The sequence below is a fragment of the Curcuma longa genome, chromosome 3, assembly GCF_044706935.1.
Source record: "Curcuma longa cultivar G26 ecotype Majalengka, Jawa Barat chromosome 3, ITB_CL_G26_1.1, whole genome shotgun sequence".
In the NCBI taxonomy this organism is placed as follows: Eukaryota; Viridiplantae; Streptophyta; class Magnoliopsida; order Zingiberales; family Zingiberaceae; genus Curcuma; species Curcuma longa.
This window is the reverse complement of record NC_133863.1, coordinates 9,532,332-9,546,453: the sequence shown is the minus strand read 5'-3', so window position 1 is coordinate 9,546,453 and position 14,122 is coordinate 9,532,332. Positions and strand designations below refer to the sequence as shown.

The 14,122-nt window shown below is 38.2% G+C and overlaps 1 protein-coding gene and 1 pseudogene across 2 annotated transcripts; one reads left to right on the top strand and one right to left on the bottom strand.

Annotated features, from left to right (window-relative positions):
* Window positions 1-1,148: 1,148 nt before the first annotated feature.
* On the bottom strand, window positions 1,149-3,619 carry LOC141823220 (uncharacterized). Of its 2 annotated transcripts, XM_074710486.1 has the most exons (6): window positions 2,795-3,619; window positions 2,274-2,332; window positions 2,058-2,186; window positions 1,685-1,820; window positions 1,295-1,609; window positions 1,149-1,197 (listed from the first exon to the last, which is right to left on the bottom strand). In XM_074710486.1, the coding sequence occupies exons 1-6, from the start codon at window positions 3,494-3,496 to the stop codon at window positions 1,183-1,185; spliced, it is 1,356 nt and encodes a 451-aa protein (XP_074566587.1). In that variant the 5' UTR covers window positions 3,497-3,619; the 3' UTR covers window positions 1,149-1,182. The 2 variants fall into 2 exon arrangements, with proteins under 2 accessions (XP_074566587.1, XP_074566586.1); XM_074710485.1 differs by having other exon boundaries at window positions 1,149-1,609.
* A 6,267-nt stretch (window positions 3,620-9,886) lies between these two features.
* On the top strand, window positions 9,887-10,868 carry LOC141823221 (MYB-like transcription factor 4; annotated as a pseudogene).
* Window positions 10,869-14,122: the final 3,254 nt, after the last annotated feature.

Genomic DNA, 14,122 nt, shown 5'->3' with positions numbered 1-14,122 from the left:
TGTTCAAAGATAAAATATTTATATTATAAACTATAATTTTATAACTACTACCATATCAAAAATAAAAAATATTTTTAAAAATAAAAATATACAATGGAACGTTATTTAAATAATAAATAAAAATTGGATGGTTTATTTTTGACAATTTTAATAAAAATAAAGCACCTTCTTTGATTTTTTTTACCGTTATATAATATCATAAGAATATTTATTTATAAAAAAACAAAGGCATTTATTATCCAATTTCAGGGGTTATGCCCAATTATTTATCTGATTAAATTGAATATTTTTATTTTTATTTAAAAATTGACACGTGTAACTTTCAAACGTTGGGGGAAACCCATGATAGGCCAGGAATATTAGAAAGCCGAATTACAACATATCTGACCCGGTCCGGCCCAAACCGAGTTATTTTGTTTTTCTTCTTCTATTCCGGACCGAGTCAAAATTAGACCAAATCCTGGACCACACCCCCAAGCTGTGGCACGAAATCAAGACCCTACGATTCTCATCCGACGGCTGGAATTCAGCTTCTTCAACAGCAAGCAAGCCCACTGCTCCGCGTGGCCGAAACGCAGACCAAGTCTTCTACACCTTCATGCGGAACTCTGCAAGCTCACACCTATAAATCAAAATGCTCACCCATCTCACACCAATACACCAAGAGCCCAAGCACTAGATCATCAGTCGACCAACGCCGCCGCCGCCACCACCACCACCTCACCGGAGCACAGCAGTCATTGCTGCCTTTGCGACACAACTCACAGACACCGACATTCCCTACGAGAAAGCTAATTGAAGAAGAACATAAGCTTGCTATGGCGTTTCATGTTGGAAGGAAGCATACAAATCGGCGACACCACCACCGTCACCGGTCGTCACAACCGGCGGTAACACACCGCTGTTACGTGCCCAAACGTGGGAGAGTTCTAAAGGGAATTCTAAAAACTCTATTTCGCCCGCTGCTAAGCCTACGTGCACGTCCCCGTGGTTCCGTTAAGCCTAACCAAACCAAGGCTCCTTAGCTCTAGATTGTATCTTATGAACGTTGTTTGTTTCGCCATAACAACCTAATAAATAAAAGTAACTCATCATTCTAATGTATGACACTCTACGATCTACATACCATCATCGATAGTCACTGGTGATACGCGAAAACCCTAAAAGGGGTCCTCCGAGCTCTTATGATCGGCTAATCTGAAGCCACAAAACAATGACTGATGAACCAAAGAAAGCCAAAACAGATGTTGAAACTTTAATAGTGATTCTAAGTGGCATCATCTATGTTTAGTACCTCTTTCTTCAAAACCAGGTGCCCTGATTCGTTCCTCGTAAATAGCTTCTCGACCAATTCATCCCAGTTCGTCCTTCCACTCGACTTCGAACTGATGGATGCTGGTGTTGGATCTTGCAGTACCTCGGGAGAAGCCGCATCGATGCTGGCTTTGCTACCCTCTCCTGTTGCACTGTCGTCTTCGGTTGTTGCTAGAGCATGAGCTATGTTTAAGCTCGCTGCTCTTTCCAGTGCATGCTTGTGTTCCATTTCAAGGCTCTGTTTCCTACTCATCAGCTGCAGAGGCGGCGGCGAGGTGGGCTTCTCCTTCAACAACTGTTAGATTTGAAAGTCGGAGATAGAGATACACCAGTTGGTTAACTAGGAAGGATGAGTCGAGGAGTATCTTACATCCAAGGCCTTTTGAGCTTCGCGTTCGATCCATACAATTCCGTGGTCCGATGTGGCACTGCACGATAGCACAATGTGTTCGAATCTTCCTTCGACAGGAATAGCAGTTTTTATGACAGGAGGATACCTTCCACATCTGCAACCAGTAATATCATGGAAGTTAGTTCTGAACAATTGATGCAACATTGTATACTTTTAGTTAGCCTCCTGTTGCACTGAGATTCAACAAAGTCTAAGAAAGTTTAAAATAAACTGTTCTAGATCTCAAACTACTGAATTGCTTATTTGTGTCAGCATATAGAATTGTTTCACAATCTGATTCAAGTATGATATTGAATGAAATCCTTTCTGTGAAATACAAAGGATCGAATACCTGCAAAACTTTCTCTCCACGATATGATACATCCGACCAGGCGCATAAAGCCTCCTCGGATCCTTAAGTTTTCTCTTTTCTGGAATGAATGTATCTCTCATGCAAACCAAAAAGAGTAAGCAGGGCAAGCTGTCCAAGTTAATAACACCTAGTTAAAAAGAACAGAAACTTTCGACAATAAAGACTCAGACTTTGAAATAAGCAAATGATACTCACCAGAATATAGAACCAAATATATGCTCCAACGGTGTTGCTGTTCTTGGTAAAAAATCATCCTGGAAGACATTATATCGCGGCAAGAGTAGTTTTTAGATGCTACAATTTGTCTTAAAATAGGTACACAATTTGTCTCTTTAAGATGATGAAAGAAAGAAATTCAAATTGAGAAAACAAATTTGAAAAGAAGATAGTATTAGTTCGACTACATGGATAATGGTATTGTAAACCAATGATACAAATCAATCAAAGAGCATACTGCAATTCTCTGAACTTTCTTAATGCACACACAGAAAAAAGATATCTTCGACTCCTAAAATCGTGAAATCATGTTTCAAGAAACTTCAATAACTATCACCACCAAATCACCAATTGCAAGAAATAGAATCACTTCAATATTAGAACGAGTAGACCAATTGGGAGAACTAGGTGAAATCAAAATTGAAGACTGATTCAATTGTTAATTGGGAAAGGAGAAACCAGTTGAAGAAGTAAGATGAGCACCAGAGACAAACACTTGCCTGGAGGATGACGGAGTTGATGACATCCGCATACCTGACAGCGAGGTTGAGCGACATACAGCGAGCAGGGGCGAGGGCGTAGCATCGGATTTGGCTCCTGGGGATACCCCCAAAGCGGTCGAGGTGGTTGACCACGATGATGGTCATGAGGGCGACGATGCCGGAGCCGAGTGAGTGGCCGGCGAAGACGAGATCGTACTCGGGGCCGAGCTCGCGCAGGAGGCGGCGGAGGGTGTCGGACTCGCAGTTGAGGAGCCAGGTGGCAGCCTGGAGGAGCCCGTGGTGGACGTAACCCCCGTCGAACATCTCCTGCCCAAGGCGGTTGTCGAGGAGCACCTTGTAGTCGCTCTCGCGGACGAGGTTGAGGCCGCGGACGGCGAGGATGACCTCCTTGTGTTCGCGGTCGACGTAGATAAGATAAGGCGGGCACTTTCCGTCGGGGATCTTGTCGTACGGAACGCGCTTGACGACGTCGGCGGGATCCATCCGGTAGCCACCGGCGGGGGCATAGTGGGGGTGGGCTAGGTCCTCCTCGTAGATGGCGAGGACGGCGCGGCAAATGCGAGGGATGGGCTCGATATCCTCGGAGGAGGCCGGCGGCCAGGTCTCGCTGTCGTAGGCGCCCACGTAGGTGAGGCGCTTCCAAGCCCAGCGGGAGCAGCCCAAACAGACGACGCACTCCAGCCCGCAAGCCACCGACATGGCCGCCTAGACTCCTGCTCGCGGCGCTCCAGGTGGTGATGCTGGCGGCGACTTCGGCGGAAGCTCACGGCGGCGGAGCGGCGTGGATGATCGGCGGAGGCGGCGAAGAAGACACCAGAGCATTTCTCGATGTCACGTGATTTATGAGTGCTGCAATCGAAATCAAGCAGACTGGCAGGGACGGGGACAACTTCATTTCACCTATTAAATTTTATTATATTTTCTAAAACAGCCAAGTAGGGATATAAACAAGATCTTAAGATCATCAGATAAACTTTCGAGGGGTCCATTTCGGAGGTAGCTAAACTTTTAAGGGCGAAATGAAAATTTTGAAAGGCGAGGGAGGTGGGGGAGCATCTACCTTCCTTCACGGCTTTCGTTCCTCTGCCGGCTGGGTGGGTCCCGGCTTCTGAACGATGAGCTGTCAGCAAGTACACCTTTAGGGTGTTTTAATCAGACACTATTTCCGTGCCGACCCCTTTCAGAATTCTATTTAAATTTCCACCCCTACTCTCTCCAGCAATGACAGGGATCTAATTGAGTATACGAGGAGATTTTTTTTAATAATAAGTTAATAGGGGTCTAATTGAGTAATTTCCAATAGGGTATTTGCTCATTTAATTCCCCAATCATTGAAAATTTAATTTCTCTAAGGATGGCCAAATTGGTCAAAGACATAGAATGCCATTAAATGATCAAATGGTCAAAATTCTTAAGGTCAACTCACCAAAAGAAAACATACAATGAAGCATATGTATCAAATTCACATTTTTAAATTTTACCAAAATAATTCGCGATACGACCGATAACTTAGCAACTTTGATTCGATTCAAAGTGCATTGTCTTTGCCTTTCGAAAGTATGTCAGCAACTAAGTAACATGGTCGAATGCATTTCTAAAGTTCGGTTCGATATTGCGATAGTGAGTATCATAGCTATGCTTGTAAAGGAAGAACTCACCTTTTGTTTCTAGGAACGAACTTTCGTTCTTGTGTCACACTTTCTTTGGGAGGATACATGTATCTCTCCGTCGATAAGGTCTACATTCTTCTCTTTCGGATCGCCTTGTATAGTTCTCCAACATTGAGCTCTGTATAATGTACACAACTAGCTCTAACAAAATAGTCGACAAACACAAACAAATCAACAATTCGACAAGCAATCAGTAAATGCACTCAAAACATAAATCAAAGAACCAAGAATTTGAAAGCTATTGGACATAGAGACTCAAAAAGAGATTGACAATAGTTTCTCGCTTGATCATGACAACTAGAGATCAAGGATGAGGAAATCACCAAGGATGAGGTTGGTGTTGGGTCGGAGGTCTTCAACGTGAGTCTCACCAGGCTAGAAACGAATAGGCTTGGGGAATCTCTATAACAGTTTAAAAGGGTTAGAACGAAGCTAAGGCGAACTTTAATACAGTCACTCTGACGTTCAAGTCAGACCCCGGTGATCAAAAATGAAGAATAAGTGTGAAAAGTAAAGAAGTGGTTGGATTTGTCTTCTCATACCTGCACCCGCAAGAACAAACTCCTTTTTATACTATTTTCTTGGAGAGAGAAATGGCACCCACATCCTTTGTTTGTCACATTCTGGTTGAAGGGATCCCACACCATCCCATATTCTCTGCTTTTTCAATCATTCATGTCTGAATGCCTCACCCCACATTTTTCGCATTCTTCGCTAGCCACGTCGTTCACACTCAAGTACGTGTGGTTGAGGTACTCGAGACGCTCGGAACTGAGTAGGGCTTCTACTAAGTAGTGTGTCGGAGGAGTCGACTTCTACGGAGTCAAGCTTCCAAGAGTAGGAAGTCAAGGGAGTCGGGCTTCTACGGAGTCGGGGATCAAGAAGTCGACATCGAGGAGTCAGGCTTCTACTCCCGAGTAGACAGATTGATGTCAAGTCGAATTTAGGGTGTCTGGGTCTATCTGAGGTTAGGTTGCACTCAGGCTTGTCTTGACTCGACCTAGGCCCCATCTTGACTGCGTGTGGTCTTGTCTTGCATTTGACTTGCAGCTCAGTTTAATTTTTGATTTGACTATGCCACGTGAAGGCCGACTACCTACTGCATCATCACTATTTTAAAATCTAGCAAAAGGATGTTAACTCCTTACCTCAAATGGTCGAGTTGAGTTAGAAGACAGAAGAACTCGAGCTTCCTACCGAGTTGGGACTCCCTAATAGATTGAGGAAGGATTAGTTGGGTTGCAATTTACAAGTGGAGAAGTTAAGTTGAAACAAACCACAAATGGGTAACAACTATAGCAAGCAAAGTGATATAAAAAACCACAGTACCTTGTGAAAATAGCTCGCATCTTTTAGTTATCGTCGACAAAATGGAAGGAAAAACTTTGTGCCATATCTTCAAGAAAATAGCAAGTTCTGAGACATTTCTTTCTGAGCAAAATGTGCTCTGTTCTTTTGTCTAATCATCAAAGTAACCAAAACTTAATAATTGAAATATTTGGTTACCATCCATGGCTCTTCGAATGGTACATCATCTCCTCCCTGGGGTCACACTGATAGCTGCAGAAGTTGACACAAAAACTATGTTGAAAAGAGAACCGATATTGCTAAACCAAAATGAAAGATCTGTTAAGAAGCAAAAAAAACTATCATTTTTCTTAGTATGCTTTCATCTTTTAGAGACATCTGCTGAAATTTAAAGAACAGCATCGATTTTCTGAAAGAAAAAAAAAATGTACATAGATGCCAATGAGGTGAGCAGACGACAGTTCAGTAGCAACTACAGAGTATAAGAAACAAACAACCGATAACACCTGAAGAGGGAACAAACATTCTTCAAACTGAATATATTTGTAATAAGATAGATTTTTATGATACTGTTGATAGCCTAATTGTAAAATGATATTGAGGCAGAATATGAAATCACCTTTGAGAATAACCTTGATAATTTTTCCATCACTTGGCAATCTCTTCGACATCCACTAAGCCAAAATGAACTACAAAGCGAGAGTACAAGTCACATGAGACACACATAATAATTTGATGCAACACTAAATTGAACCTCACATCACACAAAAGATTGGGACAAAATTGATGAAACAAAGGGGCAAAGCTTAAAATCAACACATCCCTTTTATAGACTCAATATCAATTAAACTAGAAAAAAAATTCCAACAATTAAGAAGCAAAATAATCCCAATAATCTCTTATCAAATCAAAAAAAAAACTTATTAAACTTCTATCAAATTAAAGATACCAACACCTAAAATAGGGCAATTACTAAAATCAATTACAAATTCAAAATTTAAATCAGAGTCTAAATTTATTGATTTTCTTTCATTCTTTGTTTGCATCATAATTACTTCCATAAACAGCATCAAAAACTTGCTATAAAGAATCCACAAAGTAAACCAAAATGAATGATGGCACTAGTAAAAAGAAAAAAAACAAGCAATCAAACACATAAGATTCCAGCTACATTGATGAAAATAAAACAAAATAATCAAAAAAATAAAAATAAAGAATCCACAAAAAGGCCAAAAGTGACCTCAGGAAAGAAAAACTCCTAGTAATGATCATATCTTAAGCACCAAATCCTAGACAGCCTCTTCTCATGGACTTGGAGAGACAGACATAAACAAGCATGTAAGATTATCAATTGCAATTTATGTCATGAATGATTATTGCAGCGCAACATAGCATCAAATGCTAACTTCTAAACCACAATCAAATGAGCATAGTGTGGATCCACACTTGTGTGTTACACTCTACACTCTCCCATTTCACGATTGAGTAATATCATGTGTCGGCTCAACTCTAGAATGGCTATCAAGGTTAGCTTCAGTGTGCTACAACCAACATCCTACACTCACTGATATTAATATGCACTTACGAGGTGATCAAACTGGTATAAGCCCTTAGCCTAATATGTAATCAAACTATCCACATTAGATTACTTCCTGTGTTTACATGTCCAGGACAATGTGATGACTCTAACTTCTGGGCATTATCAATGTATATATCAACATTCAATGCACAACTAGATTAGCCTATATTACTACACGTAAATATATCGCATATGATAAAAATAGTTACACATGAAACAACATCCAGAATCCACAAGAATAACAGCTAACTAACATCGAGCGGTATGTGAGGGCGATCTGAAGGTGCTAATGGCACACTACATAACAACCAAGACAGGAGAGTTATAAAGAGGACAAGAATGCAGATACCCGAGACGCCACTCACAGGAAGAAGACACCGGCGGCGGCGACGATGATGATCGGCGCTGGCTGGTTCACTGGAGGAGGAGACGGCCTAGGGCTTTATTTATTTGCCAGAATAAGCCAAACCGACTCGGTTCAATTCGACCTTCCGGTTCAATCCGGTTCGATATCGATCCAAACTACTCAATTGAATTACTACACCGGTTCAGTTCAAATTAATCCGGTTCGGTTCTCTCGATGCGCACTCGGTTTAAACACAAATCACACTTAAACTCAATTCAACACAACACACTTGGCTTTCAACACAATACTTCAGCAAAAAAAAATAGAATCTACCACCCCAACGGTCCTACACAGTCGATCTCATGACCATCTATAAAAAGGTAAATTGAGAAACTATAATTAACCACAACAAAGAAGGACGTTTTCAACACAACACACTTGGCTACAAAATAAACAAGAGAGGATCAATAAGCTATATTTATAGACGGCAAAAGTACATCTTTTTTACTTAAAAGAGCGTCTTATATTAAGTTTTTATCAAAAACATCATACTTCTTATAAAATAATACAATTATCCACTATTTTTATTATTATCCTAGTTATATCTCCCTTTTAAATCATGAATTGACTGGGCGTATTATAGCAATTACGAAAACGTAGCTGCTACAACTGTATAGCAGCAATGAATTCATAATTATTACGACAAATTATTTTATGAAAATCAAAAACATCAAAGAGATAAATTACTTTTTGGGCAAAAGTGAAAAGAGCACTTCTTTTTTACCGAATCATCAAAAGGATATCCTATATTGATTTTTTTTTATCAAAATGATATCTCACCCCTTGTAAAATGATATAACTATCCTTTCATATTGTTCTCATTCTGTCTTTCAAAATTATAATAGCTATGATTTCGTAGAACATGAAAAAAAAAAATTAAGACTAAAATTATTCAAAACTTTTTGAAAGACTTTAAATAATATTTTTAGGTCTATAACTAGATCATTATAAATTTCACCTCGTAATTAATTATAGATTTCTTAAAGGCGTCCGACTAGTTTAGGATTTAAGCAGGAGATACAGACATGATAATAATGAATATAAAATTCCTTTAACGATTCGAAAAAAAAAAAGATGTTTTAACTTTTACCCTTGGTCTTTTACAAATACTAACGTTTAAAACTTGCCCTCCAAGAAAAAAAAAAATCCAACAAGTTCATTATGTGTTCCACATAAAAATTAAATAATTAATTAATTATATCATTTTATCGAAACATCTTTTTTGGTCAATGCCTTGATATGAAAATTGAAGTCACTGAGCACAAAGTCTAAAGATGCATGTATTCTCAACCACAATATTTTCTACCTTGACTAAGAATTGTCTTATATAAAAAAAAAGAGAAATTAAATTAAATTAAAATTTTCTATTTGAGTATTTTTTTAATCAATATTCTAGATTAATACTTGACTAATTCATTAATGCTTTCCCATTGATCCATTGGAAGAAAAACCTATTTTGAATGTCCTAAACATTAATATTTTGACCATATATCTAGTTACTTGTCTTTGTCCTTCGAAATCGGCCCTTCTACTACGATAACATGATCGTACCTAAGTCATTCTTAGTCGGTGGATATAGCTTAAGTTGCTCGTAAAATATAAGTTGTTGCGTACCCTAGACTCTTAGAAGAACACAATTAGTATGGTGGATGTTATTTATAGTGAGTCACGTTAGCGTTCTTGTACGATTAAACCCTAAATCCATGCCAAACATAGGTTGTTGTCGTGTACCCTTACGAACGAGAACCCAATTAGTATGGTGGGAAATCCTTATGAAGGATCCCCTCGTATGTGTTATTGGTTTCGGTAAGATCCACATAGAACAAAGCTAGTGTTCTCATACGAAGAAATGATGCACCAAGTCGATATCGGTTGCGGACGACGCAAGAAGTACATGATTTCCATGGCGGGAAATCCACATGGAGGGTCCCTTTTAAAGACAAATTAAGGGTAGTGCACAATCTCAGCACTAATTCTTTAGACAACAAATGTGTCCACGTGTCTCTCATCAACAGGTGACACGTGTCCCCTCCACTTGGCCTGCCAAGCAAGGCCAAGCTTCAGCCATAGCTAGCTATAAATGAAGATGTTTGTGTTTGTGTTTGTGTTTGTGTTTGTGTTTGTGTGATTGAGGTCTAGTGAATGGGGAGGCGGCCTTGCTGCGAGAAAGTGGGGCTGAAGAAAGGGCCATGGACCGCCGAGGAGGACAAGAAACTGGTCGGCTTCATCCTCGCCAATGGCCAATGCTGCTGGAGAGCTCTGCCTAAGCTTGCAGGTCACCAACGGCTCGATTTGATGTTAGAAGAGTTATCGTTGTTATCATTGTTGTTGTTGTTGTTGATGATGAGTCGAAAACTATGAGTTGTAGGATTGTTGAGGTGTGGCAAGAGTTGCAGGTTGAGGTGGATAAATTACTTGAGGCCTGATCTCAAGAGGGGATTGCTGTCGGAAGACGAGGAAAAGATGGTGATCGATCTCCATTTGCAGCTCGGAAACAGGTTTGCTTCTTGTTCTTATAGTATCAATTCACTTTCGACTTCAATTCTCTAATATTTACTGGGGGAAGGGATTCTTTTTCCCCCTATATGATAGTCTTTTCGTGCTCGCAAGAGATGGAGAATTGCTCGATTCTTTCTTCTTCTTCTTCTTCTTCTTCTTCTTCTTCTTGTAGGTGGTCTAAGATTGCGTCACACCTTCCCGGGAGGACCGACAACGAGATCAAGAACTATTGGAACACACACATCAAGAAGAAGCTGAGGAAGATGGGCATTGACCCCCTCACCCACAAGCCAATTGCTCCACCAGAAGAACCCCCACAGAAGCCGCAAGCTACTGTTGCATTCAAGAACGGTGATCCCCCGAAGGTAGATGACGATGCGGTCGAGCCCAACATGAGCATTGATGCAACACCACCTGAGATTGGATGCACGAACTGGCCGGAATCCATGTTTCTCTATGGAATGGATCAAGATTTCAGTGATGGCTTGGAGTTCATCTACGAGGAGTGGGAGTGCCCGAGAGGTGTGTTGGATCATGAGCCGTGGTTGTTTGAGCTCTTCTAGTCGAGCAAAAGTGTGAGCACGAATGTAATAAAAAGGGAGGCACTCGATCGATTAGGCCTCTCCCTTTCTCCTTTCTCTTTGTTCGGGGATGTACATGTTTATGAAACTTTGTATTTCGCCACTTAGATAGTCGACTAATGAACCGTGCGTAACGACCCAACGAGTTTGAATTGATCCAAGTGATGTACTCTCACTTTGTCCATTAGCCTATTCATTTTGGCCGATAAGCCTCGCGTACTACCTCTTGTAGACGAACATCGTCCTCGTGCAACACCACCCCCTCGGTCCCGCCCTCACTTTCAACTAAATGAGTGGATGGATTTCATTTCAAATGCTTGTGAAATGAGAAAAAAAAACAAAGAAATTAAAGGGAACTCATTCATTCTTTTCTTTGACTTTGAATTCATTGACTTTGCAATATCCCACCCTATCTTTTTCCCTGAAAACAAAACCCTAAGAAACAGACAACCAAACGTTGACTTTGACTTGCCACTGCAGCCTCCAGAAACGTTGACTTTAGTTGATCAAACGACGCGGTTTGAATTTGAATTTGAATTTGAATTTGAATGTTCAGTTGGTCTGTCTCATGCCCTTGTGCATTTGGCCACTTGTAAATCGATGCCACCCACTTGGTCAAGTTGGTCGGAGTCGATCCTATAAATGAAAACTTACGCGAAGGGGGAAGCCGTTCACGGAGAGTTGTTTTTCTACGAACTAAGGTCTCCTTTGAAGTCGTCAAATCTCGATATGAGTAACTTTTGTTCGTGATTGGTTGCTAGAGGGTTCGATTGGTGGAGAACAGCTTGTTTCTATATGCACATCAACCGAATGAACTGGTCGATAATATTAGGGTACTCGATAGTCGGATGTGAATAGTATTTGGTCCTAAAAGTAGCGCGCAATTGGATCGAGTCGTCGCTTGCAACATCAGGCGCGACCTAAAGTTAAACAGAGCTCAACCTAATGTCACATATTGTAGCTATTTTAAGTTAAGGAGAGATCGACACGTGTATTTATTATATTTATTTTTTTCATCACTTGCAAAATGGATGATTTGTTTATTATATTATATTTAATGAAAAGGTCTTTTTCAAAGAATAAAAAGAATTAAATTATAATAGTTATTGAAGTTTATTCTCATAACCAAAATGTAAGAAAAGAGGAATTGTCTCAATTAATAATAATAATAATAATAATAATTTATTTACGCTTAAAAAAATATATTTATTAATAGATAAAAAGAACCAAAATTCAAGATCAATTCAAACAAAAAAATAATTAATGATAAACTTGTACATTATTATCATTTTAAAAAATAAAGATAAAAATAAATAGAAGGTCCCTTATTATCATTTTCGTCAAGAGACCCTCTCTTAAAAAAAACAAATCCTATTTTATTTTTCATACTGAAAATATTTATATTCCAATATATATACAAAGCACTTTATTTAAATTATTTAAATTTAATTAAAATAGCTCAAAATAATTAAATTTTCATTGTAGTTATTAAATAGTTAATAGTTACTACAACACTATATAATCATTTTAACTTAATTTTGATCGTGTTTAAATGAGTTTATTAAATTTAAATAATTTTAATTAAGTTACTAAAGAGTTTTTTTATATATAACAATATTTTATCTATAATATTTTTTTATCAAATTGAATCGATTTATTTTAACATATTATATGTTGAAATAAGAATATTTTCAAAGATGATGAAAAAATAATGTTTATTTTTACTTTTTTTAAATATATATATTCTTTTGATGATTTTAATAATCTGAGATGTCTTTTTGATTTTTACTAAAAAAAATATAATCCAAACAAAATAAATAGAAAAGGTATTATTTGTTCTATGTTTTTCTAAGAACACAAGTCATTATAAAAATAAAAATAATAATTTATACTAACGTGTTCGTGCAATATAAAAGTATTATAATTTAGAAAATAATAATTATATAATTGTAAAATATTTCAACATTTGAAAATGATCCACTAAGTTGACATTAATATATTGTTTTATTATTAATTAATTAATTAATGCACTAATTGTTTTATTGTTTCTTCACGGTGTGAACGCTAATGTTCATTTGGTTCCATCCTCCATTAATTAAATGCCATGATCAATCAATTTCAAAGAGAAAATGATTAATATTATTTATTTAGAGTGTTATTATAATATTATTTATCATGTTGAATATTTAAAGATTCATTTATTGCAATTAATGCTATGAAATATTTATACACTCGACGAAAATTATGTTGAGCGAATTAACCGGCAATGGAATGATTAATTTTATAAATATCTATAAACACTATTTTATATGATAATTATTAATAAGTATTTTACTTTATCTACTAATATATCATTTCCGCAACTAGGAAGAAATGAATATTCTAGAAGTTAATATAAATTGTATACTTTGAATTTATTCCTAATACAGCAGGAATGATAAGCGTCGCATGGCAGTCGGTCAAGCTGGATCAATAGAGTTCGAGTCAAGTTGGTGTAGCTCACGATGAGCTCCAATTAGGTCAGACCAATTCTTCCAAGTTCAACTTCAGTCGGCTCAGCACCCGGTCCGACTTAAATCAAATCAACTAGACAAGGTGTCCGAGCTCAAGGCGAGTCACTCCGAGTTAAGTCGTCCGACTAGCTAAACTCATGACTGAACTCAACCCAAACCTTGCTCGAGTTCAGACATGATGCAGTGGTTACATAACAGAAAGCTATCGACTATAAATAGGTGCACAGTATTAAGACCCGACCTGACCAATGCTGACCCAATAGAAGCCGACCTCAGAAGAACTGCTAGATGCACATCCAACCTCTTGAAAGATTTCCACCGCAAGTACATTAAAGAGTCAATCCATCTCTTGATCTTAAATCGGATCAAATTGATAAATGAATTAGGTGGAAGACCATCCATCTTCCAAATTAATCGAATAAAATTTAAACATCTAAATTAATCGAATAAAATTTTTGTTTCTTGCTAAATGTTAGTACACTGAGGGTCATTTCCGTTGGAATCGAGCCGATCATCCTCAGAAATAGTCAATGAGACTATCTGAGATTTATTATTTTTTTAAGTACACTAATGGTGAATAATTTGATCATTTTTTAAAAAAATAAAAAATTATCCTTGTCCATAAATGGATAATCTTCTGCAACTAAAGATGAAATCCGCCACTTTAGTAGCCCCACACAGTCGGACTCACGATTATATGTGAGGAGGTAAATCGAGAAACTGCAGTTGGTCGTTGGTCACGATGCAGAAGGGTATTACTTGGCTTTGT

What these genes read in the sequence shown, in the direction of transcription:
- LOC141823220 (XM_074710485.1), bottom strand. Translation starts at nt 3,496, where the DNA reads ATGTCGGTGGCTTGCGGGCTGGAGTGCGTCGTCTGTTTGGGCTGCTCC. An exon ending in TCAACTCCGTCATCCTCCAG is followed by an intron (nt 2,333 to 2,794) that starts GCAAGTGTTTGT and finishes AATGTCTTCCAG; the next exon opens with GATGATTTTTTACCAAGAAC. An exon ending in ATATTTGGTTCTATATTCTG is followed by an intron (nt 2,187 to 2,273) that starts GTGAGTATCATT and finishes TAACTTGGACAG; the next exon opens with CTTGCCCTGCTTACTCTTTT.